A 27,141-nucleotide genomic window follows, 5' to 3' on the forward strand; every position below is an offset into this window, starting at 1 on the left:
TAGCTGACAGGCCAAGTGAAAGCTAGAAGTAAAGATGGTGAAATATTGGAGCCAGTGGACAATAGAAAGGATTACTATGCACCTTTCTACTGCTTTCACTGTGCACATATAGCCACACTCACTTTCACTGTCTGAAGCTATCAAATCATCACCTGAACCATTATTGCGCAAAATATCTTCTTCTTCCAGGATCACCCTATTATTAAAAAATTTACTCATGTTTGAAACTTCGTCTGCTACACACACGCTGTCATTTGCCATTTCACTCTGTCTGAGGAGCACCAAAATTGGCTTGTAAACAATGAGTAAAAGAACACAACAGGAGGATTGTACAGTGTTGAGAAAAGGGGACACTCGAGTCATCTACCAGAAGAAAAAGAAACTTCTAAGTAGAACACTTCTGGTCCCCAAAAACACAAGTATATCAGAGCATGCTACACTAAACGAGCGTTAAACAACTTTCCTCCTCTATGAGCCACAGAAGACGACGTGCTTAAATGACCATACTCCTCACTGGGAGCGAAGGTGTTAATACAGGAATTGTTATAAATTTATGTATGTACAAAGTCTCTCATACAAACCCAGACCAAACGCATGGTGTTTGTACTTTGCGCTACAACAGCTGCAGTATGGGAGGCGCGCACACAGTTCTTGCAAGCAGCCTGCACGTGTTTGACCTGGCAAGCATGAGTTGCCAGTCTGAATCTCAGCTGTTAATATGGTGAGATAGTTATCATTGCAACGCCATATTTTTGTACGTACAAGTTCTGGTTTCATCTTAATGGTCGTGTGAACAGTCATAACTCTCGCTATTGATGTGCAGAAAGTCCTAATTGTGTTTATGAAGTCCCTCATTATGATAGGAAGTTTGGTGTTTGTTGTGCTGTTAGTTCAAGACGAATAATTGGGCCTGTTTTATCCAAGATGACAGTAAATGCAGAGAGATACCAAGATGACATTTTGACGCTATTCTTCCATCAGTTAAAGGAAGAAGAAAAATCACGTGGGTGGTTTCAACAATATTCAGCCCCTGCTCATACAGCAAAAGATTCCCTTCTTACAATCTCGGAAGTGTTTGCAGACAGAGTGATCAGTGCTGGTCTATTTCCTCCTCATTCTCCAGATCTAACAGTGTGTGATTTTTTACTTGTGGAGTAAACTGAAAGAAAAAGTGTATCGAACAAATCCTCACACATTGGAGGAACTGAAAGAAAACATTACGAATGAAATCTGAAATATTACAGTGGCAGAACTCGCTCCCATCAGCCAGAATGTGGTTCCAGGATACAATGCCTGTATAACCCAGGAAGGAGGACACTTTCAGCATCTTTTATAAAGTAAGATTTCATATAAGATTGGATACACGCTTAAAACAGGGCGGCCGCGCATGACATAAGATCGACTGAGGCAGCTGCCATGGCGCAGAGTCCAAACATCGTGCGTTCATTCTGGGTTTGTATGAGAGAACCTGCCTCTGTGTATTTTACTGTGTTCATGCTGATGTGTCTTCCCTTGCTAAATGCTTAATAATAAAATGCAATTTTAAAAGGTATCAGCTAGGAGGATTTGACATTACCTTCAAAGTGACTTTTTTCACTCCCTGGAGATAATCAGGATGTATCCGGTACATGCTTTGCTGGCCAGGTGTGACATAGTCCTCCATCTCACCAATAACTGCTGTGGCATTGCTGTCATCACACAGTCTGCCAATCACATACCAAGGAACTACAAAGAAAAGTTGTAAGATTAAAAAAGTGATGTACAGTAGAAAAACAGTAAATGAAAAAAGCTTGCTCCTCATTCAAAATTCTGTCTAGGAAATGCTCAGCATTCTGTCTGTCTGTTAGGTCATCAACCCAGAGGCTGGTTGGATCCTCAAACAGCACCACCAATGGTTATGCGGTTATAAGGAAACCCCAAAAACCAATGGCAGCACCAAAATGAGGCGTACTAGGCAAGATGAGGAGTGAGGTAGTTTGCCATTGCTTTCCTCACTGGGTCAGAAAGTGCTATTGCAGCACGACTGACCCTATGAGCAGCACCTTCCATAACACTCAGATGCACTAGTCGTGCTCTGAATGTCATTACTCAGCACTACCTATAACCCAGCAGCTTCCATACTGTCACAGCCATGGATGAGACTGGGACTTCGGTGGAAGCTACACTTTACTCTGGCCTGTGCCAAGAGATGGATGCAAAAGTACTGTATCCATCAAGAAATGACAGCAGGCAGGTGCTCAGCATTAGGGGAACATATTTGAAATTCTTGGTAAATACGAGGGCCATCCAGAAATTAAGTTTCTCTATTTAAAAAGAAAAGGACAACATAGTTACACAAGAAATTTTATTGGCTCCTGATACAGCAATGTTGAAGCTATTTTTTTAAATATAATCTCCACCAGAATTGAGACACTTGTCATATCGTGGGATCAACTTTTGTATGGTGATGTCATAGACTGCTGCCTGGGAATGGTGGTGGTGGTAGCAATTTTTGTTCTACGAGGAAGTACAACTAGGCAACCATCTTCTATATAACACTAATCAGAGAGGAAAAAAGGCAGAGATCAGACACTTCAAAAAATGAAGATATTGGCTAAAGGAAGACAAGAGCCATGAAGGGCGTGAAAATGAAAGACTCCCTAGGATTTGCTACCTAATATCGTCGGGGTCGAAAACAACCAGAGTTGACCAAGGTAGGTCGGATAGGATAGATGAAAGTGAGGAGCCTGGCAGAAGTAAGTGGAAACAATGGCAGAACTCAGTTAAGGATCCCACGGTCGCCAACCCGCGCTACCAAGTTCAGAGCCCATGGGACCCCTTTTAGTTGCCTCTTACAACAGGCAGGGATACCGTGGGTGTTATTCTACCGCCCCCACCCATAGGGGGATGCCACCAGGGAATGGAACCAGCATGTAACATTCATCTTCAGCTCTTCGTCCATGTGAAAATGCTGACAGGAGGACAAGGATTTCTTGAGGTGCAAGAAGAGATGAAAATCACTGGGAGCAAGATCAGGGCTGTACGGTGGATGATCAAACACTTCTCAGCCGAACTCTTGCAGAACAGCTGCTGAGCGCCGAGATGTATGTGGGCAAGCATTGCCATGGATCAGCACAACACCTGCATTAAGCATTCCACACCTCTTGTTTTGAATGACCCATTGCAATTTCCATAGAAACTTTATCACAGAACAAACCTTGCAGGCAGCAGGAGAAAGAATACGAGCCGCCATTTCGGGCCGCTGCTGCTGCGCTACTGACACCATGCGGGACTTATGCGGTCCATATACGATTTCTATGTTAGAGATCTGTTGCGCACGCTCATATTTCCTGGCTGAATACATTTACTTTACAAGACAAGAAATATCAAAACTGAATTTCTAGATGGCCTATGTACTTTTGAAATGCACAAAATGAATCATATTTGTTATCACCAGGGCATGAATTTTGATGACATGTTATCTTGTAATTGGTACGCCATACACATTGCTAACTTCTACTAACTCCTGACCATTGGTCCCTCATTACAGAAAGGCATATTTATTATGTCATTTTGTTACCATTTTTTGCCTTTTATACTTACAGGTACTTTTTTTTTTCAAATTTGCCTCATTATGTTGTCATTTCCAGCAATTTGTTGCATTCATTTCTTGTTTTTAAACCATTCTTCTTTGTTCTGCATTATTGTAATTTTTATGCATTTACGTTGGGTAATCAGTGCCTCCGTGGCTCAGGCAGGAGCACACCGACCTCTAGAGGATGGTTGTCCGACTGTACTTCCTATTAAAACAATAATCACCACCACTCTCACCACTGGGTTCCGTGATTCAAATCTCGGTCACTCCATATGAGATTTGTGCTGGACAAAATGGAGGCAGGACAGGTTTTTCTCTGTGTGCTCTAGTTTTCCCAGTCATATTTCATTCCAGCAACACTCTCCAATATCATTTCAGTTCATCTGTCAGTCATTTAATCGTAGCCCCGGAGGAGTGCGACAGGCTTCGGCAGCCAGCACACTTCCTATCCTCGCCACTAGATGGGGGCTTCATTCATTCCATTCCTGAGCCGGTCAAATGACTGGACACAGGCTGTGGATTTTCATTTTCATACTTTGGATAATCGATTTATCTAAGTATCGTAAGAGCTTTCAATAAACGATAATGCTCAAACATCAAGAGGTTCAGTACTCAATTCAAAAACCATGAAATAAAATAACCATCGTAATCTTTCACATCGAGTGAGTTGGCCATGAGGTTAGGGGCGTGCAGCTGTGAGCTTTCATTCGGGAGATAGTGGGTTCGAACCCCACTGTTAGGAGCCCTGAAGATGGTTTCCAGTGGTTTCCAGTTTTCACACCAGGCTGTACCTTAATTAGGGCCATGGTCGCTTTCTTCCCACTCATAGTGCTCTCCTATCTCATCATATGACATAAAACAAATTGTAAAATTGTAAATAAAGTATTATTATTACTACTACTACTACTACTACTACTTGATGACATTTATTAATTGTATTCACTCCATTAGTAAGTTGAAGGTAATGTGGACAGGATTTACGTTCATATGTTGTCATTTTCTCATTCATTTTAAATCATTTTTTGAGGATTTTAGGTCATTTTATAGGTCAATTTTGGGCATTTATTAGGTCATCAAAATCCAGGTGCTGGTTACTTTGAAAAGTTCACTAGTTCCAAATAGGAATCACTTGTACCATTAGTAAAGATTGTATAATAACTTACACAATACTCTGTTAATTTAGGTCAAACTAATCAGTACTTGTATCACTCTTGAGGAGTTACAATTGGTCAGTACATGTTTCGGCTTGTTTCAAGCCATCATCAGCTGACAAACAATGGTAAAGAATAATCTTTCTCTTATAAAATAAAAGACATACATAAAATATACATTAAAAACATATGAATCTACACAAAGATCCTTAAAGTTAATGTCTCTTGAAAACAGTGGAATGTGATGTTAAAATCAATGCACATTAAAATAACTGAACTGGTTTTTTTAAAAATGATATTTGTTCATAGCGTTGACCCCTGTAGATCTTTTGCCACTACTGCGTGTAATTGGAATTGTGGAAATGTAGAGTGTTGAATGTGAGGAAAGTAACATTAAGGACGACACAAACACCCAGTCCCCAGGCCAGGGATATTAATAATTTACAATTAAAAAACCCTGACCTGGCTGGGAATCAAACCCGTGGCCACCGGTGACGGACGGACGCATTGCTCCCTACACCACGGGGCCAGACTTGACCCTTCTTAGGAATTCCTAAAATTAATTTCTCTAAAAAAGAATGTCATGTTAAAACACTGCACATAAATCTTTGGAACATCATGTAACACAGCTTGCTATGGTCGGAGGTGCCAGAAGACACGATGCCATTGGGTTATACTGATGTAGCTGTTTTGGTAGTAACTAAAAATTTGGAGCTGGCTCAGTTTAAGCTGAATTAAGTGATGCGACGTGTAAATGAATGGATGGTCAATCGCAGATTACAACTGGCAGATCCTAAAACAGAAATTGCTCTTTTGTCAAGAAAAAGGATTTCGATCCTCTTTCCAATGCAGGTTGAACAAATAGCAAACAAAACGTCTAGAAGCATAAAGTATCTTGGTGTAACACTTGATACCATACTTCCATTCTGGGATCATATTAAATTTGCGACAGATAAGGTGGAGAAGTCAACTATTGTGCTATGCAGATTAATGAGCAATGTAAAAGGTCTGAAATCCAGCAAGCAGTGGCTTTTGATGTCGATAGTTCAGTCGATAGTTCTATATGGTTCAGAAATTTGGGCTGAGTCTTTGAAGTTTGAAAATTGCCCGCAAAAGACATCTGCAGTACAGCGGAGATCAGCTTTGAGAATTACAAGTAAATATCATACTGTATCCGAACCTGCAATTCTTAGGGTAGCAGCAGTAATGCTGATTGATTTACTTTGCCTCAGAGAGACAGGAAACTGACATACTCAAGGAGAGTTAATAAAGAAGCATGCTAAGAAGGTAGCTTATAGCCAATAAATGTAACAATGACAGCAAAGATGAGGGGGAAGATTCGCAACAGAAATAGACTAAGCAGCTAAGACTATGTTTGATGGACTGGTTATCCCTGGTTTATGGTGAAGTTAACTATTACCTTACACAGCTTTTGACACGTCACAGATATTTTCAAAAATTTCTACACAGAATAGGTAGAGCCAAAGGTCCAGCATGTATTTATTGCAATGATGTTGATGATGTACTTCACACCTTTTAAAAAAATATGATCATTAGTCAGCACAAAGAAGATGTTTAGAAGTTGAGCAAGGAGTACCGACACCAGAAACTATTGTTTTTGTAATGTTGTGGAACCAGGGATGCTGGGATGAGATAGCTGTATGTGTAAAAAGTATCCTGCGACAGAAAGCGGAATCTGGATGCTGTCCAAAGAACTCGCTTCTGAAAAGAAAGCTGCTCATGACAAATATATGAAAGGTATATGTTCTTTCAGGGAAAATGGGTGGAAAAATCTCTATAAGTATGTTAGGAAAAGGAAAGGAACCAGCCATGATGTGTCAATGATAATGTTCAGAGAAGGTGAGGTAATTACTAACAATCTACTAATAGCTAATGAATTAAATCATTGGTATGGGAACATTTTTAATGAGCAGAATAGCCTAGCGATAGACATTATCGATAACATTGATTGTTCTCTCTTCCAAATTAGGTGTAGAAAAATTTGGGAAAGAATTAAGAGCTTAAGGGAAAAGAAGTCAACAAGGCCTGATAATATTGCTGGGGAGGTTTTGAAACTGGGAGGTAAAGCTATTCTACACTATGCCAGTAAAGGAGAAATGAAGGAAGAAAAAGCCTGAGAAGTTAGAAGCACGACGCCACCCTGAAGTAATGCAGGAGCGGTTCAAGGGTGGAGATATGCATGGTAAAAATAGTGTGTGGATTTTAGTAGTAAGAATCCCATATGCTTATGGAGTGTGGACCCTTCACAAGTGAGTAAGTGTCCCATGCAAATTTTCCACACTCCCATGTAAAATAAAAAATAAATAATTTATAATTATAATCATTATAAATTATCATCATCATCATTATCATCATCATCATCATCATCATCATCATCATCATCATCATCCTCTCTCTGCAAGATCTTTTATCCTGTGTACCCAGGTCCTGAACTTACTTCTTTCTTGAAGCAGGTGTCAGGCATTCAAGAGAGACGACTGTAAAACACGACGGCCCTCAAGGCCGGTATGTGGTATGTGCAGCTTCTCTCCATTGGGGGTGTGCCTAAACAGAGTTGCACCACATTGGGATGAGGAAATGTGTTTACTTAGCTATGGACTATTAAGAAGGCCAACCACCATCATCTTGATGCCATGGAAACATGGTGCTATAGTCGGCTGCTTCGAATACTCTGGACAGTGAGTCGTGCCAGTGAATCAGTAAGATGACAGCTTGACATCAAGACGAGACAGTCGACCAGTGTGAGAAAGCGGTAGTTCAGGTACTTTGGCAACGTAGCCAGAAAATCAGAGTCATGGAAGAAACTCCTTGTAGAGAAAGATACTGATGGTTGTCAACCACAAGGACAAACTTGATAGATGGACCAAATGAAGGCTCTGACTGGAAATAATGTGCAGCAATCCATCCATCTCATCCATGACAGGGACACTTGGAAATAAATCATACAACAACTTGCCATGTGATGTTAGACTGAGAGAGGGAGAAGTAAGATGAACTGCCACAGTAGACATTTCAGACTATTCTCAATTGCGCTCCAAAGAATGTTTTCTGACAAGTTGCCGAGAACCAGGCATCCCATTAATCTATCCATGCCATCATGAACTGAATCAAATTTCAGCACTGAGATATGTATAGTTCAAGTTACCTAAGGCAAAGTTGTAATATGACGTATGTTACAAGTTACTCAGTTACTCCACCCCAAGACTTCTCTATCTTTTTGATTTTCCTCTCATTCTTACACTGTCTTTTTAAGTGGAGAAATTCTTGTCCTTAGTCATGATAAACACTGGAAATACTGTTCTTCATTTATAACATTCATACATTGGCTTGAGTAAGGCACTGGCCTTCACTTCATTTCATATGTATTGTGCTAATAACCAATTATGATGTTTATAATATTCTTACCCTGTTGCAACTTCTCCAATGCCATATTCACCACAGTATCATGGTAGCTGTTATCCAATACAATGACAGAATCCATATTGTAAGTATCAGACTGAACGAGGCTTTGGTAGTGATTCACATTTCGACTGGAGGCTACATATAGGAAGTGAACATCTGAAACAGATAAAAGTAAGAAAATTAAAGAGCAGTTAAATTGGCTGATTTCATCTGACAAAATAATGTGAATTAAACTTATAAGATAAATGACTCCAGAATAATTTATTACGCATTTATGACCTGGACCAGTGATAAAAACAGGTGAAAAATAATACTCCCTTATTAGGTGTCACACTTCCATCTTTGAATGCAGGTACAGTAAAACCATGCTTAACCAAACTAAAGGGGCAGAAATATTTTGGCTAACACATTTTTCTAGATAAAACATGGAAACTATTTTTAGAGTGAAAGACTCAAGTATTCCTCACCTATGTACCTGCAATATTGTTTAAATTCAAAACACAAAGTACAGTATCTAGACACAATAATTCATAAAATCAGAAATTTTCTTTTAAAATTTATTCTTGCAACGCTTGCGAACAACCATATCATGTCACCATCTGATGAGCATTGTAATCAGCTTGTATGGATTTGGTGCTTTGTTTGACAAACTGCAAGTGAAACAATGAAGAAATTCCTTTTGTTGTTGTTGTTTAAGTAGTATCATAATAAATATTTCATGTTTGATCCTCATAAGATTTGAATAAAATCTACCTCTAATGCTTTAAATAATTAAACTACTGTTACTCGGCTGACATTGGTTTCGCTTGAGTCTGCTTCCATGTCATCCACAATATCACAATCTGCCATGCCACACTTGGAATCATCAGACTACAGCCATTCACTGAGTTCATATTTCACAATGTCTTCACACGCTGGAATTTGTTGTACTAATTCTTAAAGATGATCACACTCTTCTTTATCTCAAGGAGAAACAATTCCATCATACAGTTTGGTCCATGATTTTGCAATGGACACACATGTAAATTTTACCTCAAGATTGGGTACGCCAATACAGGACATGTTTCAATTTATTTTCAGTCAGATTTTGCTAGATGATCCACTCTCTTAACAAAAATCCATGGTGATGGCATTTCAATGATTCTAGAACACCATGGTCCATGGATTGAAACAAACTTATAACGTTGGTGGGCAGAAACCGAACAACTATATCACCACACTCTAACTGATTTGTGTGTGTTGATGGATGATCTATTAATAGGATGGCTTTTCTTGGTAGCTCTTTAAATTTAAAAAATTTCTCCACATTAGGAACAAAATACCAGGTGGTTCACCTGCCCCTTGCGATTTAGTTTCATGCATCCCGCTGCTTTTACTACAATTCTGAAATACATCGGCCCCTCCCCCCGAACCGTCGTAATATAACAAGATGTGTGGTTATAGGCCAAAAGCCAGCATGAATCATGAGCACCACTATTAATTCATTGTGAGAACCCCGATGGAACCCGTAAACAAAGCACAGATACGAAGAATAAGTATCTTACAACAGGAGGTGCACACACAGACCAGGTACAGGTATTGTATAGGCTGGAAACTTGCGCTGCATGTCCAAGACTGACGTAATATCATTTACTTGATATATTGTATTTTATTTCTTATAACTGCATGTCAAGCCTTGCAATAGCTCACTTTGCAGGGACATGGTGGGAGTTGTGATAGTGAATGGTGTTGGAAGGTTCAAATCCCAGGCAAGTTTATTATTTTGCTGCCAATTGCCTGGGATGTAGTAAGCTTCCACAGACTGATTTGTTTATTTGGCTTTGTAATGGGCCGTATGTATCATGGCATGGGTTGGACAAGGATGAGGAGGTGATGGTCTGTGGCTAGGACACAGGCAACCAATTAGCTACATTGTACATGTTCCTAACTTTGTAGACCACATACATTCTCATGCCATTGTATTCAGTTGATTTACAGAAATGATCAAAATTATTGCTTAAAATTTTCATATGTATAATTTCCCTCTATGTGGGCCATCAAGAATGACCATGTTGAAGGCTCCAACAACAGTCTACCATAATATGTCTATTCCATTTGCCTTGATACCTTTCCTCCATCCACTTCATATTTTGGTGGAACCTTTTCCCCTTGTTCTTCACACATACCACAAAGGTTTCCTGGAAATCTTTGTAAGTGGCTATGGAGATAGTTTACCTTTATCATCATTTTAACACCCAGATTTTTAAATTCTGAAAGCATGATTTGTAAAAGTTCTTTATAATTTTGTACTTTACGGCTACCAGAGTTCTTGACAACCATGAAAAAGATACACCTGGCAAAAGGTTCAGTATCACTCATGCTGTTTGTTGATGAGTTTACAAATTTGAGGGCCACCAAAAATTCCCGGTTTTAACCCAATCACATCATTTGATGACCCTAGCTCACAAAATTTATTCGTGGCATATGAATCCAATGACAAGTTCAGCTCGCTGCGATGCACTCTGTATATCAATATATCTAGTTCAGTTACTAACTCACAGACACCACTTGTATGCATTCTGAGCTGAAGTTTAGACATATGGCTTCGGTTATTTCCTGTGCTCCAGGTTATCACACACTTCTGGAACAAGAGATAAAAGAATCTTTGTTCATATTATTTCGCTCATGGCGTCAAGCAGATGTGTTGATGTTGATGAAGATGGAATACGAAAGCTAATAGATAGTGTTTTAGAGAGTGATTATGAAGACAGTGATGTTTTTGATGATGAAATAGACCCTGAAGGTCTTAGTTCGAGTTCAAGTGATGCGTGTAATAGTGCTGATGACACGGAAAGTGATACAAATGACGACGGTGGTCCAAGTCTTTCGAAACGAGTTCGTACCTTGGCTCAGACTAACTTGAATGACTGGAACTGGACAAAAAGTGATAATATCCCTGTTGTAGATACATTTAGTTCATACAGCGGGGTTAGTGATAACTTACTGAAAAAGTATGATACGCAGCCACTATCTGAACTTGCAGTTTTTTGTGAATACATGAACCCTTTGTTTGACAAAATATCTGACGAGACAAATGCTTGTGCAGCAAGACAGTTGAGCAATCCTGACACAAAGAAAGTGAAAGACGATGACAAATGGTTTGAGACTACACCCGACGAAATTAGGGCATACTTTGCGTTAGTTATACTAATGTCACAAGTGCGAAAATCAAGAATTCAGTTATACTGGAGTAAAAACAGGTGTATAGACACTCCCATTTTTCGTGAAACTATGAGTAGGTGAAGATTCATTATAATTTCACAGTTTTTACATTTTGTTGACGATGAACGAGTCGATAGTAGTGACAAACTCGGAAAGATTAGACCTATAATACAACATCTCTGTTCCAAATTTTCTGAATTATATTTACCTTCACAAGACATTGCTCTAGACAAAAGTCTAATAAATTCAGAGACTGTCTTCCATATGTCCAGTGCAATAGGTCTAAACGTTCAAGGTTTGAATAAAAATTTACAAAATTTGTGAATCTAGTTTTGGCTACTGTCTAACCTTCAAAATTTATGTAGGTGATGAGGTAAAGGATCCACTTCTGCCGGCAAGTACAAATGTGCTCAATATGTGTGAACCATTGGTAGGCCGAGGGCATACATTGTTTTTAGATAACTGGTATTCCTCCCCAGATTTCTTCAAAAATGCAAGAAGACAAATGTAATTGGAACTGTTAGACAAAACCATGATATCAGTAAAACTAAACTCAAATGTGGCTTCCAACAGTATATTATGTGTGAAGTGGAAAGATAACAAGGATGTTTGCTTTCTCACCACTGAACACAAATCAACTGACATGGCAGAGACAGGCAAACTCAGACGAAAGAAATGACAAACCCCTAGGGAGGAAGTGATAAAGCCCAAGTGTGGCCTTGAATACCAGAAGGGAATGGGTGGGGTTGACCTTCAGGATCAGGTGAAAAGCTCTGTTCCCTGTCATACGACGCACAGTAAAAAGATATAGAAAAATATTTTTACCTTCTATATATATGCATTCTCAATTCCTTCACTGTGTATCACAATATCGCTGTTAACAAAAAGACGAGCTACACTGACTTCAGAACTAGCATTGCAAACCAGCTACTTGAAACTATTCATTTGCTGGAGTACTCTGTTCGAGGTCGACCTTCAGCGAGCACCACCCCTACCAGATTACAAGCTAAATCATGGGCCCACTTTCCCATGCATATTCCCCCAGCAGTGAAGAAAACAAAAGTCATGAATAGGTGTATTGTGTGCTACAGCCGGGGTAAGAGAAGTGAAAGTTGCTGGCAGTGCAAAAAGTATGGTGTAGCACTTCACGTAGAAGAATGTTTTGAGGTGTACCACACTCAGCAGATGTACTAGAAAAGCGGCATTGGTAAGCTAATTCCTTCGTTATTTTGCAGGCAAATTTTCTGAAAGGAATCTTTACTGGTTGGTTTTGTATGACTTTTTAAATAATACTATGCGGATGACTGCTGTAGTGCAGGATTTAAATGTGTTTTCTCAGTGAACTGCTATGGTATTTAAATAGGATGCTCAGTCCGGGAAAGAATCTCTACAGCATCCTCCATCTTTGTTCAGCACCCTAACAAATTGCTTCACCAGTCCCACTTAATATTGAGCGGAAGGAAACGATTTTTGAATGTTAATAGAGAAGAGAGAAAATGGAATGAATATTGAATTGTCATGACCGCATGGAAAATGGAAGTTTTTCAGATGGATAAATATGTGAAAAAATGATTAAATAAAGAGAGATTATTTATTTGTTTATTTATTTATTTATTTATTTATTTATTTATTTATTTATTTATTTATTTATTTATTTATTTATTTATTTATTTATTTATTTATATCATGTCAGAAGCAGAGTTTCATATATATATAAAGATATACAAAAAATGTATATAGAAAAGAAATCAACTATGCACCAAAGGTTCATATCATGGTGCACCAGAAATTAGCAACATCGAGTGCCTTCCTTGTCGCCTCAAGCAGCTCTTTCTCAGTGCATGTGGCAGGACAAAGATGTCAGTCCAGCAGATGGGCTGTAGTCTGCACTTCACCACAGCCAGACAAAACAGAATCCACTGAATATCCCCACTTGTGCAGATTGGTCTTGCACCTAGTAACACCCGAGCACAGCCTATTTAGAGATCTTCAAGTCCTCCAGTACTCCATATGTCCGGCTGCTAATTTTTCACCACAAAGTAAGTCTTGCTTGCTGTTGTGTTCTTTCAAGTTTCTGTCTTCAAGAAACTTTTGCGTGAACTTAACCATAATGATGCTGGTTGGAGTCCATGCAGTAGATGAGCTTGGAATTTTAATGATGTGCTCGTGTCCTTATATGCTGCTACCTCACATCAGATATCAGGAGGTGCGATGCCAGAAAGCTAGTACAATTTCTCGTGGTGTAGGTCTCAGACAGCCTGTGTTGGTGTGACACGTTTTCCAGCCTGGTAGAGGTTCCAGTATCAGTCATGCTGTTTGTAAACTTTGAATCGTTGATCAGTTAATGAATTTGAGGACCATCAAAAATTTCTGGTTTTAATACTTCCATACTTCTCTAGTATGGCAAAATCTGTACCGTACTGGGCAAGCGTACTCTGCTGCTGAGTAACATAATGTTAGTGCTGAGGTTCTCACTGTGTCTGGCTGTGCTCCCCAGGTTCTTCCAGTCAGCTTCCGTGCCACATTATTCTGGCAGCCATTTTATTCTGGTGTTCAGACAATGTCTTCTATAAGAAAGTGGGCGGTCTAAAGTAACCCCGAGATATTTCACATTTTTGCTGATAAATTACTGTTTGTTTGGTAAAATCACAAATTCAGAATTCTCTATTGCAAGAAACAAGAGCCAATTCAAACAAAAATGAAGTCTTTTCTGAATCCAGCACACTGCCGAAATACAAGAAATTGGTTCCAACATTCTAGGCAAGTGATTAATTTTTTTATATTTTGTTGAGCTGTGTAACAGAAGTTAAAATATTGTGTAGTATGAAATCTTGTTCATCTATATAGCCTATAAACATGCATCTTATTAATATAATCTTTAACTAGGATTCCTGTTCACAAGCCCCCATTTTGTCTTGCTGTGGTCAGCCTATGTAATCACTGCAGGCAAGCAGCCTTGTTGATCATCCTGCAGAGTTTCATTCCAATTGATGCATTCGATACACTACATTCCATTTAAAACTGTAGCAACGAATTGCTATTATATAAAGTACATAAATACTGTACTATTTTATGGCAGAGTGACCACTACCATAAAGTTAATTAGTCTTAATTGATCATCCTACACTAACAGCACCTTTACATCTCATATTTTGCAACTTTGTACATATTACTAGTATGTACGCCTATCTTTGATGGTCAAAATTATAATGTAAAATGTAATTGAACAACTGAAATGAGCATGTTAATGTTTGTATCTTATGAAAAAGTTACACTTTCCATGTTACGTACTGTACATGTCAATTGTACAGAATCATACAGGTATTATGAAATTTCCATATGAACCATTTTGAGTGTAGTTGCAGATGGCAGTTGTACTTGACATCTATGGATCTCAGGGATCCCATGTTCGATTCCTGGCATGGTCGGGAATTTTAACTGTAATTGCTTCATTCCGCTGGCACGGGGGCCAGGTGTATGTGTTGTTTTCATCATCATTTCATCTTTATCAGGACGTGCAGGTCACCTACGGACGTCAAATAAAAAGACCTGCATCTGGCAAGCCAGACTTGTCCTAGGACACTCCCGGCATTAAAAGCCATGTGCCATTTCATCTATGGACCTATGAACTCATGAGAAAGCTACATATAGGCCCAGTTGTCCGTGGCTAAACAGTGGAATGGAGAGATTTGTCCCAGATGTATGTAAAGTTTTAGAGGAAATTACCTCCATTTAAGAACGAAAGATATGTTAGAATTTTCAGATCTATTCCTGAAATAAAACACGTTCTTCCTGAAGTAGAGTCCATCGGAATTTTATTATGAACAATAGTTTTGAGTAGCTTTACTGTGAAATTGAAATAATAAATAAGGTAGTTCAACCTATTTAATACAAATAAATACAAAATGTAGAGTTACATTCCTATTTAATTATAAGTGGAAGCGGTACCGGTTTCGACCCCAATCCAGGTCATCATCAGCCGAATAAAACGCAAAAAACAATGCATAGGTAAGAAAGAAATTAAAAACAGTTGAAGAGGCAAAATAATGATGACCCGGATTGGGGTCGAAACCAGTACCGCTTCCACTTATAATTAAATAGGAATGTAACTCTACATTTCGTATTTATTTGTATTGAATAGGTTGAACTAACTGATGTATTATTTCAATTTCATTGTGATACATTTCAATACGGAACATTATGAAATTTTTAGCTTTACTATGGTAAGTCACTCCGTTGCTCTATCCAGTATCATTATTTAGATTGTGAAGAAGAATATTACAAGCTTTAAAAGTCGTAAGTTGATCAATAACAGAGAGCAACTGGTATATAATATTTTGGCTCGAACAATATGGCAGCCACATGAGTCCATCTGCTTAAGCTCTGGCAGCACATAGGTATAATGTTGTTTTATTTTCTTCTCGTTGGCTGGCAATGATAGTATTGTTGTTATATTGGTTGATACGGTAATAGGCGCAAAATTCAGCTTCAGCGAGTGAATGCATTACAGTATGTGTCACCCTCTCTCCTTGTCCACTTGAATGAAGTCCTACGAGGACCATAAAGAAAGCCACGTACCTCCCAAGTAAAATCATTTATGGACAGACAAAGTTCGGCCTCATGACAACATGCACGTCAACATGGCACAATCAATTCTCTGAAAACAATGTACTTTTCTTTTAACAGTTACAAAAATCATGGACCTGAGATGTTTGTTATATTTTTATTATAAATGGCAGGTAAGAATATATATATGGTGCCAATTTCAACTGCTGAAACGTCATTATCTCAATATTGCTGCGAATGACACAATAGGGATTTTATACATACAGATTCCCTGTCAAGACAAAGTATAACACCCTCAAGAACTATTCATGAGACAAACTACTCCTCCTCCTCCTCCTTCTCTCACCGCTGGGTTCCATGGTTCAAATCCCGGTCATTCCATGTGAGATTTGTGCTGGACAAAGTGGAGGCGGGACAGGCGTTTCTCCGGATACTGTGGTTTACGCTACCGCCTTTCATTGCAGCAACACTCTCCAATATCATTTAATTTCATCTGACACTCTTTAATCATTGCCCCAGAGGAGTGCGACAGGCTTTGGCAGCCAGCTTAATTCCTATCCTCGCCGCTAGAGGAAGCTTCATTCATTCCATTCCTGACCCGGCTGAAACAGGCTGTGGATTTTTTTAACGTGTGTGTTATGTTTACAGTAGAGTATCAATAATCTGAGGTAAATGGTGGGGAAGGTACCTCGGATTTGGAATAACTCAGATTACACAGACCAATACAGGGAAAATCATGAAACATGAAACAAATTGGCAACAATTGAAGCTAAGGTCCTGTATTGTCATTTGTTACGGAGTTATGGCATGGATTAAGGTTATTTTTTGAAACAAGTTCTTAACTCACTTCTGTTTCTGAATGTTGCATCATTTCTGTGCAGGAATGTCATGCCATCGCTTGCAGAGCAGAGTGGTGTCAGTGGGAGTTGCCTCTGGTTGTTGTTCTGTGTAGAGTAGTGCCACCTCCAACACAATGAGATCCTCACTATTAGACAAATTTGTTGCCATCTATACTAAAACTTCTTCCTCGATATCTTCTGTTGGTTCATTCAACATTTGAATGACTGATGCGTCTATAAGTTCATCACTCTTCATCCATTCTGTAACTTTGATTTCACTAGCATCTTTACACCTGGGTATCTGTGAGATTAAATCTGACAAGTTTGGTATGTCATCATCATTGCTGTCATTGGAGTTACTGTCAGCAGACACAGCACTTCCTAAAATCTTCTTCCATGATTTAGTGAGTGTGGCTTCACTTCATCCCAGGATTCTGCCAACCGATAATACACACTGTTTCTCACGTTTATCTGTTTGGGGAAGTTCATGATGTTTTCCTCACGTTCTGTTGCTTCCAGGAGTGAAAGTAGCAGGTGGTGCTGATACTGGTGTTTTTTTTTTTTTTTTTTTTTTTTTTTACAAATTCCAAAACGCCCTGATCCATATGGTGCATCATTACTTACATCATTAGGGAGCAAAAATAAAGCATGAATTCTATCAAATAGTATTCCTGTTTATCTGGATGTAATGCTGCCTTGTTCAGCAATAAAACTGCTTTCAAAGACAGACCTTTCTTTCTCAAAAATGTTTTAGTTTCAGGCAAGACAACAAACATGCACATGATCTCAGTAGAGAGTAGGCACAGTATGACGATGTTGCGGGAATAAGCAGGGAATAAAATGCTGTAGAAAACTCACTTTAAATTTAAAAGAAAAATTCAAATAATGCTCGGATTTAACAGAGCTTTGGATTTTGGAGACTCAGATTTGCAAAACTCTACAGATTCCCTGTCAAGACAAAGTATAACACCCTCAAGAACTATTCATGAGACAAACTATTCCTCCTCCTCCTCCTTCTCTCACCGCTGGGTTCCATGGTTCAAATCCCGGTCATTCCATGTGAGATTTGTGCTGGACAAAGTGGAGGTATGTATATTTGTAATGTTCATATTGTAACAATGTTTGACAAAAAAAAAAAAATCCTGTTTCTGCTTTTCTGCTCTTCTTACCCAGTTGAACCAACGCCTCAGAATTTCAGATTCTGTCTGTCCGAGAAATGCAAAGCATCCATCCGTACATCCACATTTCGAATGCCTCCACTCTCTTGCAGAGAGTCTGAGTAAGTGCCCATCCTTCCATTCCATACAGTAACATGGGAAAGATGCATACATGGACAAAATGGAGCCTTTAGGTTCAATTGTACTGTAGGTTTTGGTTGCTGAACAATTACCAAGGTATTAATTCTTTGTTTTTTTAATACTTGAGATTTTTAGTTACAAAAAGGATTGATATAAACCTGCAAACACAGCATGAAATTTACCTGTCAGATTATCATGAATTTGAGAATAGATTCGACTTACCTCGCTGCTGCTTGCGAATCAGCTGTACCATCTGCTGAGTCCTCTTACGATCTGTATCACTGATAGTAGCACTGTATCCCAATACAAGGACTACATGGGAGGGTCCTCCCACCATGCCTTCTCGTAAATTCTCCTTGGTTTCCATTGCTAATGTTCCTAGCAGTGTACTCAAGGAAAGAGGCAGGTCCAAGTCTGTGGGCCCTGAAAATATAATATTGTCTATAAACAAAATGATGACCAAATTTTAACATGAGAAAAAACATTGGTAGAGTCTTTCTTTTCTTTACTATTTAGTTATATGTTGTACCTGCCATTGACAAAACAACCACTTTGCATGTGCGTGGTTACATTTTTGTTGACTATTTACTGTGATAATTTGCTTATATTTACTGAGCACCGAGTGGGTCAGCTATGTGGTTACAGTCACGCAGCTGTGAGTTTGCATTTGGGAGATAGTGGGTTCAAACCCCACTGTCAGCAGCCCTGAAGATGGTTTTTCATGGTTTTCCATTTCCCACCAGGCAAATTTAGGGGCTGTACCTTAACCCCTCAGCAATGGGGAACATTGAGTGTCGCTTTACCCAATGGACAGAGGTGATTCGGGTGTGAACAATAAAAAAATGCAGCGATCTCTTTAAAAATTCATTGTTACAACAGTTAAGTCAAATTATTTTCAAATGTTTACTGTAGAGACTCAAAAGAATGTAGTTTACATTCATTGACTTAATATTTATCTTATAGTCTACTAATGAAGAAGAAACCTTCCACACTTTATATGGAATGAAAGTGATGTTCTTGGATTTACATGAGCTGCTTCACAATGCAATAAAAACTAGAAAAATTGTTCCCTTGGGAACGTCGTGCAGAAGAACCACAAACAATAGTTCAAAGATTCATTTAGCACCATGCGCTTTCATTTCTCATGTTATGCACCCACTCTCACTTTGCTCAGTTCCGTCTGATGTAGTGCTGTTATTGTCTGACTTATTGAAACTTATTTACTTCTCTTTCATTCAAACTGCACTGTGCCATGCTTCTGCAACATGCTATATCTTATTTCAAACTGACAGCGAGTCAAGCAATTACAAGTTGGAAGAGGTTTCAAGGCATTAAAAGAATATTATAGTAATCCTCACCAGATGATGCCAACATGGATATCAGTGAAAGATGCTGATCTATACTATCAATCCACATAACGAAACAACTTGTAATGTTACATACATCTGCTAAAATGCAGCAGAAATTTAAGTCTATATGTTCTAATGCAGAAAGAGATCAGACTATTTCAAACTCTTTAAAAAGAAAGAAAAGAAACACTGATTTGGGCTGATTCATACATAGAAGGAAGGTTTTTAAAATTTTACAAACTAGAACAAAATGAAGTTGGTTACATTTGGTAATGTTGTTAAGTCCTTGTATGAAGTTACTGTAGCTGTTGGTTGTATTCACCAACCATCCTGTGGCATAGCCTCGCATGGAGGTCGACAGGATGTAAAGAAAAGCAGGTCTACATGACATATGGAGGTCAGCGTCAAGTGGCTAATTAAGGCCACAGCCACATCTCTCCCACTCCTAGCCCTTTCTTATCCCATCATCACCACACAACCTATCTGTGTTAGTGCGACGTAAAGCAGATTTTTTAAAAATACTATGGATGCAGTAGTTAGCTCGTTTAGTGTGTAGTCATATTTCCACGTGACGGCCACAAAACACTTTTCGGCACTGTAAGTGTTAAGCGTCTTTCAGATATGTGTATTTGTCCAATTTTTAGAAGATTTGGCATCAAATATTATGTAATGATTGATATGTAAAATTTATAATGATTTAATGCTAAGAGGTGTAGAACAAAATTAGGCTACAGAGTTAGTTGGAAATAGAAGATTGTGGAGATGCTTAGTTAATTTACATTGGTTTGTTTTTCTGTAAAAAAAAAAAGAAAAAAAGATGAGTGCCTAAATACAAAATTTAAAATCCTAAAACATGGCTTGAAGAAACCTAATATTAGTTTTTCTTAACCTAAAAAAATGGTACTCAGTGATGATGATGATGATGATGAGGAGGAGGAGGATGATGATAAAAAGAATTGTAAAGTTCACTGTAATGAAGAAATTTCATGAAAAGCCTGTTCTATCTTATTTCCATGAATGAGCTGATACTTACATTTGGTAATGTTGTTAAGTCCTTGTATGAAGTTACTGTAGCTGTTGGTTGTATTCACCAACCATCCTGTGGCATAGCCTCGACCTGCCAGTATCCCCATACTGCTGCCATGGTGAGATACGTACACTCCTTCGGCAAGAGCCCTAAACACAAAATCAACATTAACCTGGCAGTGGTGAGCATAATCAAGCTTACTGTCAAGAAAATGTGAACTGAATGGACTGAGGTGGAATGATACGTATGTCGAGTCATAAGTCATGGCAACTATTTTTTTTCTCGCGAACAGGAGACAACACGAAGAATCTGATATATGTATTTGGAAATGTACGGTATATACTTGTGGATGATGTCACTAGATGGTGTATGTAAACAACAGTGTGGGTCTAAGCATGCCCCCAAGTTCAGTGTGTGAGCGAGAGAATCACAAAATGGTGATGATGGTTGTTTTAAGGGGCCTAACATCAAAGGTCATCTGCCCCTCACAAAATGGAAGTCAACAAGCAGGAGCAACGATCGTATATTAAAATAGCAGTTCTTTGTGGCAGAAATGCACGCCAATGCCATGCAGAGCTGCGGGAAGCATTAGGTGTGTGACTATGATCTAATCCCCAAAGTCAAGAAGCCATTACGTGGACAACGGTTTGCTAACCAAGAGGACATCGAAACAGTATTTCGGAGAGAGGTGTCACACGTTAGCGATACACATGCAGCGAATGGTATTCAGCGCCTGCCCCATCGCTGGCAACGCACAATGGAAACCGTGGGTGATTATTTCGAAGGTCTGTAACCAGTGCAGACCTGTCCTTTGTACGTAGTCTTGTGTATTTTCTGTCTATACCATAATAAAACAATGTTTACCAATGGCCGGTGTTCTGTCACTTTCCTACGAGAATCTCCTGGAGTCAGAATTTGTCTTCAGGCACTATGCATAAGTACATACCCTATATTTTTAAATGCATACCTTAGATTTTCTGTGTTGCCTCCTGTTCATGAGAAAAAAAATAGGTGCCATGACTTATGACTCGACCCTCGTATTTCATCTTGTGACAGGTTGTCAGGGTTCCTAAAACTAAAGTGACTACTCAGTTTTCTACTACAGACTAGATTTATTAAACTAGTGTTGTTGTTTGGGCCATCAGTCCATAGACTGGTTTGAAGCAGCTCTCCATGCCACCCTATCCTGTGCTAACCTTTTCCTTTCTACGTAACTGCTACATCCTACATTTACTCTAATCTGTTTGTCATATTTATACCTTGGTCTACCCCTACCGTTCTTACCACCTACACTTCCTTCAAAAACCAACTGCACAAGTCCTGGGTGTCTTAAGATGTGTCCTATCATTCTGTCTCTTCTTCTTGTCAAACTTAGTCAAATCCATTTCCTCTCACCAATTTGATTCATTATCTCTTCATTCGTGATTCAATCTGTCCATCTCACCTTCAACATTCTTCTGTAACACCATGTTTCAAAAGCTTATATTTTCTTTCTTTCTAAGCTTGTTATTGTCCATGTTTCACTTCCATACAATGCCACGCTCCATATGAAAGTCTTCAAAAACATCTTTCTAACTCCTGTATCAATGTTCGAAGGCCTTCCTTGCTTGTGTTAGTCTGCATTTTATGTCGTCCTTACTTCTGCAATCGTTAGTTATTTTACTACCCAAGTAACAATATTCATCCACTTCCTTTGAGACTTCATTCCCTAATTTAATATTTCCTGCATCACCTGTCTTTGTTCGACTGGCACTCCATTACTTTTGTTTTGGATTTATTTATTTTCATACCGAGCTCAATAGCTGCAGTCGCTTAAGTGCGGCCAGTATCCAGTATTCGGGAGATAGTAGGTTCGAACCCCACTGTCGGCAGCCGTGAAGATGGTTTTCCGTGGTTTCCCATTTTCACACCAGGCAAATGCTGGGGCTGAACCTTAATTAAGGCCACGGCCGCTTCCTTTCCACTCCTAGCCCTTCCCTGTCCCATCGTCGCCATAAGACCTATCTGTGTTGGTACGACGTAAAGCAAAAAAAAAAAAATCATCTTGTATTCTTTCCCCAAGACTCTGTCCATACCCTTCAGCAATTTCTCCACTACTATTTACTGCCACTAGGCCTACTATTATTTACTATTACTACTATTTACAGTTATTAACAAGTTCACTTGAGTATACAATATCAAATAGAAGGAAGGATCCACCTTTCAATACTCTGTTGTTAAGTTGAACCAAATAGAAGTTACAACCTGTTCATTTGTGACTGGTTTCAACACATTTGAAGTGTCATCATCAGCCAATGAGCAAAGCAGTGCAAAAATTAAGTCTAAAGGTCTAAAAACAATGAACACAATGATCACAGGCAAAAAATTAACACTATTTTGTGCTGAAGCAATTCTAGTTAATGTTCATAACACAATACCTACAAGACCTGCCTAGCAACAACTATACATAACTGCATATCACAAGTTCAGTTTTGTAACTACTTATCCTTCAAGTTTGCAAATTAGAACAAGTTCTTTAACTCGTTATTGATCTCAAATACAACATCTTCTTACATCTTCATATGTGAATGCAACATAACAGGATTGTACTAGACCTGCTTATGAACTTCAACTGCATTTGTATTGAAAGGTGGATCCATCCTTCATTTAATATTGTATATATCACTATTCAATACGGAACAATCATGAAATTTTTAACTTTAAAAGTTCACTTGAAATCAAGTTTTACACTTCACACAGTTTGTACGCTCTCCAGCAGGGCCTCTCCCAACACAGTGTTGTTCCCAGAGTTGTCCACTTCACAACTCACCACACTTCGCGTAAGCAAGACTGTCTTAAGGTAGGCGCACATCTGCCGGATTGCATGGATCAGATTTGTCTATGTGTCTATGGCACACCTGATTCAGAGCATCTGCTTTTCCAGCAGGGAGTCTTGCCTTCAAAAAGTGCCCAGTTCATAGCGTAACATTGTTCAGCAAAGTTCATCTTCTTGACTATTCTTTGATTTTTAAAAATTTATTTTCGTTAACTGTTGTGGATAGTGAGGAAGAAGTTGTAGCAGTCAGTTGCTTGCTGGTAGAGGAAGAGGAAGATCTGAAATGGATGCAAAAAGGGAGAATTTGGGTTCACAAAATGAATAAGAAAAGAGTTGATTATGGAAAGTATCATACATTGTTTCCTGATTCGGTCAGGATATCTCAAATTCTACAATTGTTCTTATTGCTGCTCTGTAACAATCAATTATGCTGAATCCATAAAGAGTGATTTGGAAAATTCACAAGTAGAAAGCAGACCGAATAAAAATGAGCTAACAACTGCTAACAGAATGACAGGTTCATTCACACACTTATCGGAAAATCCTAAAGATGTCATCTGCTCCATATGGGCTGATCAAACTGAATGCTCCTCCTGGGAATACCCATCAGCATTAGTACGTACAATGCAGATGAGTGAGCACAGGCTCATTTGAAACAATGTATATAATAAGAAAATCTGATCCATGCAGTTCATCCTATGACAACAGGTATGAGTCTACCTTTACTCCTCACTGACAAACTCCCAAATGGTCGTCATTGACTCTCGACTGTTTTGCGCTCACTCAAGACTACAATTTAAGAATCTCATCATTGATCTTTATTGACTTTACAGTACTCAAGCCTGACTAACTCTCCCCCAGCTTCGCCAATGTTACTTGAACATGTTCAACTACGTCAGTTTCATGTCCGTAATTTACCGGCATGTTAAAGCACTCTTAAAGGACAAAACTCTCAGTACACCAACAACCCTGAAAACCAAAGAAAGAAGTTACTGGAAAGTAAAAACAATAGCATCATTATTATCATCCTCTGATTCTGTAGTCTCTTCAGAATTATTATCTTAATCACCAATTTCAATATTGTCAGGATCATCACCTGCAACATCATCAGTTAAGCCTAAATTACCGTCTTCAGAATAAAGCTGCCTTCCAGCCAAATCTTGTTGAATTTCAAGACATTCATTTACTTCCAGTTCTTCCTTGGCAAATTTCATATTCTGTATTCTTTTGTTTCAACCATTTCTATCAACAAAACTACCGAGCTTGACATGCTCTATTGGTGGAAAAATATCTAATTCCCTCCCTTGGGAACTTAGAATTTCCATTCGGAATTGCTAGGCGGGCAATAATTCCATTGTGGAGTTTTATCTCCCGTATGCAGTTATCAGACTGTGCCTCTTATATAGGGCTTCTGATAAGTTCACCTGCATACACCCCAGCGTCAGTGGGTAGGGTCTGACACATCCCACTCTGATGAGTCTAGTGTCAGACCTAAGACAAAACGCTGGTTAATAGAGCAAACGCCTGAAAAGCCTTAAATCTGATCTGTTTTTCGATAGCTGCAGTCGCTTAAGTGTGGTCAGTATCCAGTAGAAAGGAGAACAATAAAACTTTGTTTTACACCTATTCAATACTTAACTAGCATACAAAATTAAGATTTCATCCTTATTTTATTGCCAAATTATTCAAAACATGGTACATGTTTCGCTCAGTTTCTGAGCATCTTCAGCCATATTGTCATCACAAGGTTAATTAAGAACATTGATCTTGAATTTGTATACATGATTTGAATATCTTGTGTGAGTGAGCAGGGCCTAGGTCTGATGGGGACTCTCAAGCTTTATGTTGATAGTTGAATTGTGATTTCACATAAGATATTCAAATCTTGATTAGACAACAGCAAATGTTGAATTTAACAAGTTTCAACAAATGCTAATATCAAAGTGTGCAACATCATCATGGCACATTAGAGTTTCAGATATTATGATGACGAACACAATAATAATTGTGCCTGATCTCATAATGTGTTTTGAGAGTGTAATATAGTTCATTCTCAAGTTTATATGAAGTGACAATGATTCTTCAAGATTTTAATAAAACATTTTAACCCTCTACTGCATACTGTTGCCTTTAGGCAACAAATAACTTTTCACCTGTATAAATGGATAAATATTGTAGACAGAGGTAGTTTTACGGCACACCTTCAACTGTACAATCAATTAAACACTTATCCCAGTGATGCCTTGTTTTTTTTTTACATAACATAAGACAAAATACAACCAAAGGTACTCCTTCCACCCCGTCAACATCCACGCTAACTAACCACGTGGGCCCTCCCCATCACATTACCACAGGCTTCAGGAGTACCTCTGGCTCAACCTCTAAGACATTACCGACCTACGGTTCTGCAAGTTGTACTTGCGCCTTGCAGTACGTACCCATGGCCAGTAGGTAGTAATGTTCGGTCTTTGAATGTTAAAAGCTTAGCGTAAAATCCTGGAAAATCGTATATATATTCAACTATGGCAATCCACATCACATAAGAGTGTTAAGCTATTAGCCCCAGTTAAGAATTGCTGGTACATCTAATACACTGAACGTATGTTGAACATTAAAGCTTGAAATTTTCTTCACCAAACGAAAACAAAAAATAATTCATGCAGTAGAGGGTTAATTTCGAACACAAACTTTTAAGAATAGTTTTAACAGAATGTGAAAAAAATTGTTACACTTAGATCAACTAATTGACGTCACATACGGGAATATTGTAATAGTTTTAATTTCAATGTTAATAATTTTTATATCCTATCACAGCCATACGAAGTAATATATAAGATAATTATATTTAATCAGGTTGCTCAAAAATGGTATTATTTAAGGTTGCTAATGACAAATTCAAGATCAGTGTTCCTAATAAACCTTGTGGTGACAATATGGCTGAAGTTGCTCAGAAAATGAGCAAAACATGTACCATTTTTGAATAATTTGGCAACAAAATAAGGATGAAATCCAAATTTTGTATGCTAGTTAAGTATTGAATAGGTGTAAAACAAAGTTTTATTATTCTCCTTTCAATTGATTTTCAAAACTGGATTTAAAATGAGAATAGTCTCTTGCAGTATCCAGTATTTGGGAGATAGTGGGTTGGAGCCTCGCTGTCAGCAGCCCTGAAGATGGTTTTCCATGGTTTCCCATTTTTACACCAGGCTGTACCTTAATTAAGGCCATGGTCACTTCCTTCCCATTCCTAGCCCTTTCCTGTTCCATCATCGCCAATAAGACCTCTCCGTGTCGGTGCAACATAAAGCAATTTGTAAAAAAGAAAAAGAATCAACAAAACTGTTACTTTAAAAGTGAAATGACCATAAAATAAACATGTAGACAATTAAAAACATCTATTGTTGTAACTAAAACCCAGATTTTTAACACATTTCAGTATGGACTTCATTCCTTTGAGATTTAGTGCTATCAATATCTGCTGAGACTAACATGGGTTGATAGAATACATAGCAAAAAGCTAGTGATCATGCACATCAAAAAGAACAAATTTGAGTACTTTGGACATATCATTTGAAATGATAAGTATAGACTCCTTCAGCTTATCTCACAAAGTAAAATTGAAGGAAGGAGGAATAGGAAGTATCTACGAATCTATGAAATCTACGAGAATGGTATGAACTCATTACCCCCACTCTTTTCTGACTTGCTGAGAACAAGAATCAGATCATCCTGATGATAGCCGGCATCTGATGAGGATATGGTACAAGAAGAGGAAGTATGGACTATGAAATTTATAACAGTTACTCTGGTCTTTGACAATTTTCAAACATGTTTTGAGGTGACTCGTGTTTGGAAAGTGAGCATCACAAAATTTTGTTTTTGGGTCCGTGGCAATTAC

The 27,141-nt window shown here is 38.5% G+C and overlaps 1 protein-coding gene across 1 annotated transcript in view; it reads right to left on the reverse strand.

The window, feature by feature from the left end:
* Positions 1-27,141, reverse strand: part of LOC136878799 (uncharacterized) — a 140,301-nt gene that overhangs the window by 14,710 nt on the left and 98,450 nt on the right. Inside the window, exons 10-13 of the mRNA XM_067152281.2 lie at positions 20,435-20,577; positions 18,275-18,475; positions 8,152-8,304; positions 1,577-1,725 (exon numbers count right to left, since the gene is read on the reverse strand). Of these exons, the coding sequence (XP_067008382.2) occupies positions 1,577-1,725; positions 8,152-8,304; positions 18,275-18,475; positions 20,435-20,577 (646 nt within the window). The remainder of the gene's footprint in view (positions 1-1,576; positions 1,726-8,151; positions 8,305-18,274; positions 18,476-20,434; positions 20,578-27,141) is intronic.

This window comes from Anabrus simplex, chromosome 8, assembly GCF_040414725.1.
Source record: "Anabrus simplex isolate iqAnaSimp1 chromosome 8, ASM4041472v1, whole genome shotgun sequence".
NCBI lineage: Eukaryota > Metazoa > Arthropoda > Insecta > Orthoptera > Tettigoniidae > Anabrus > Anabrus simplex.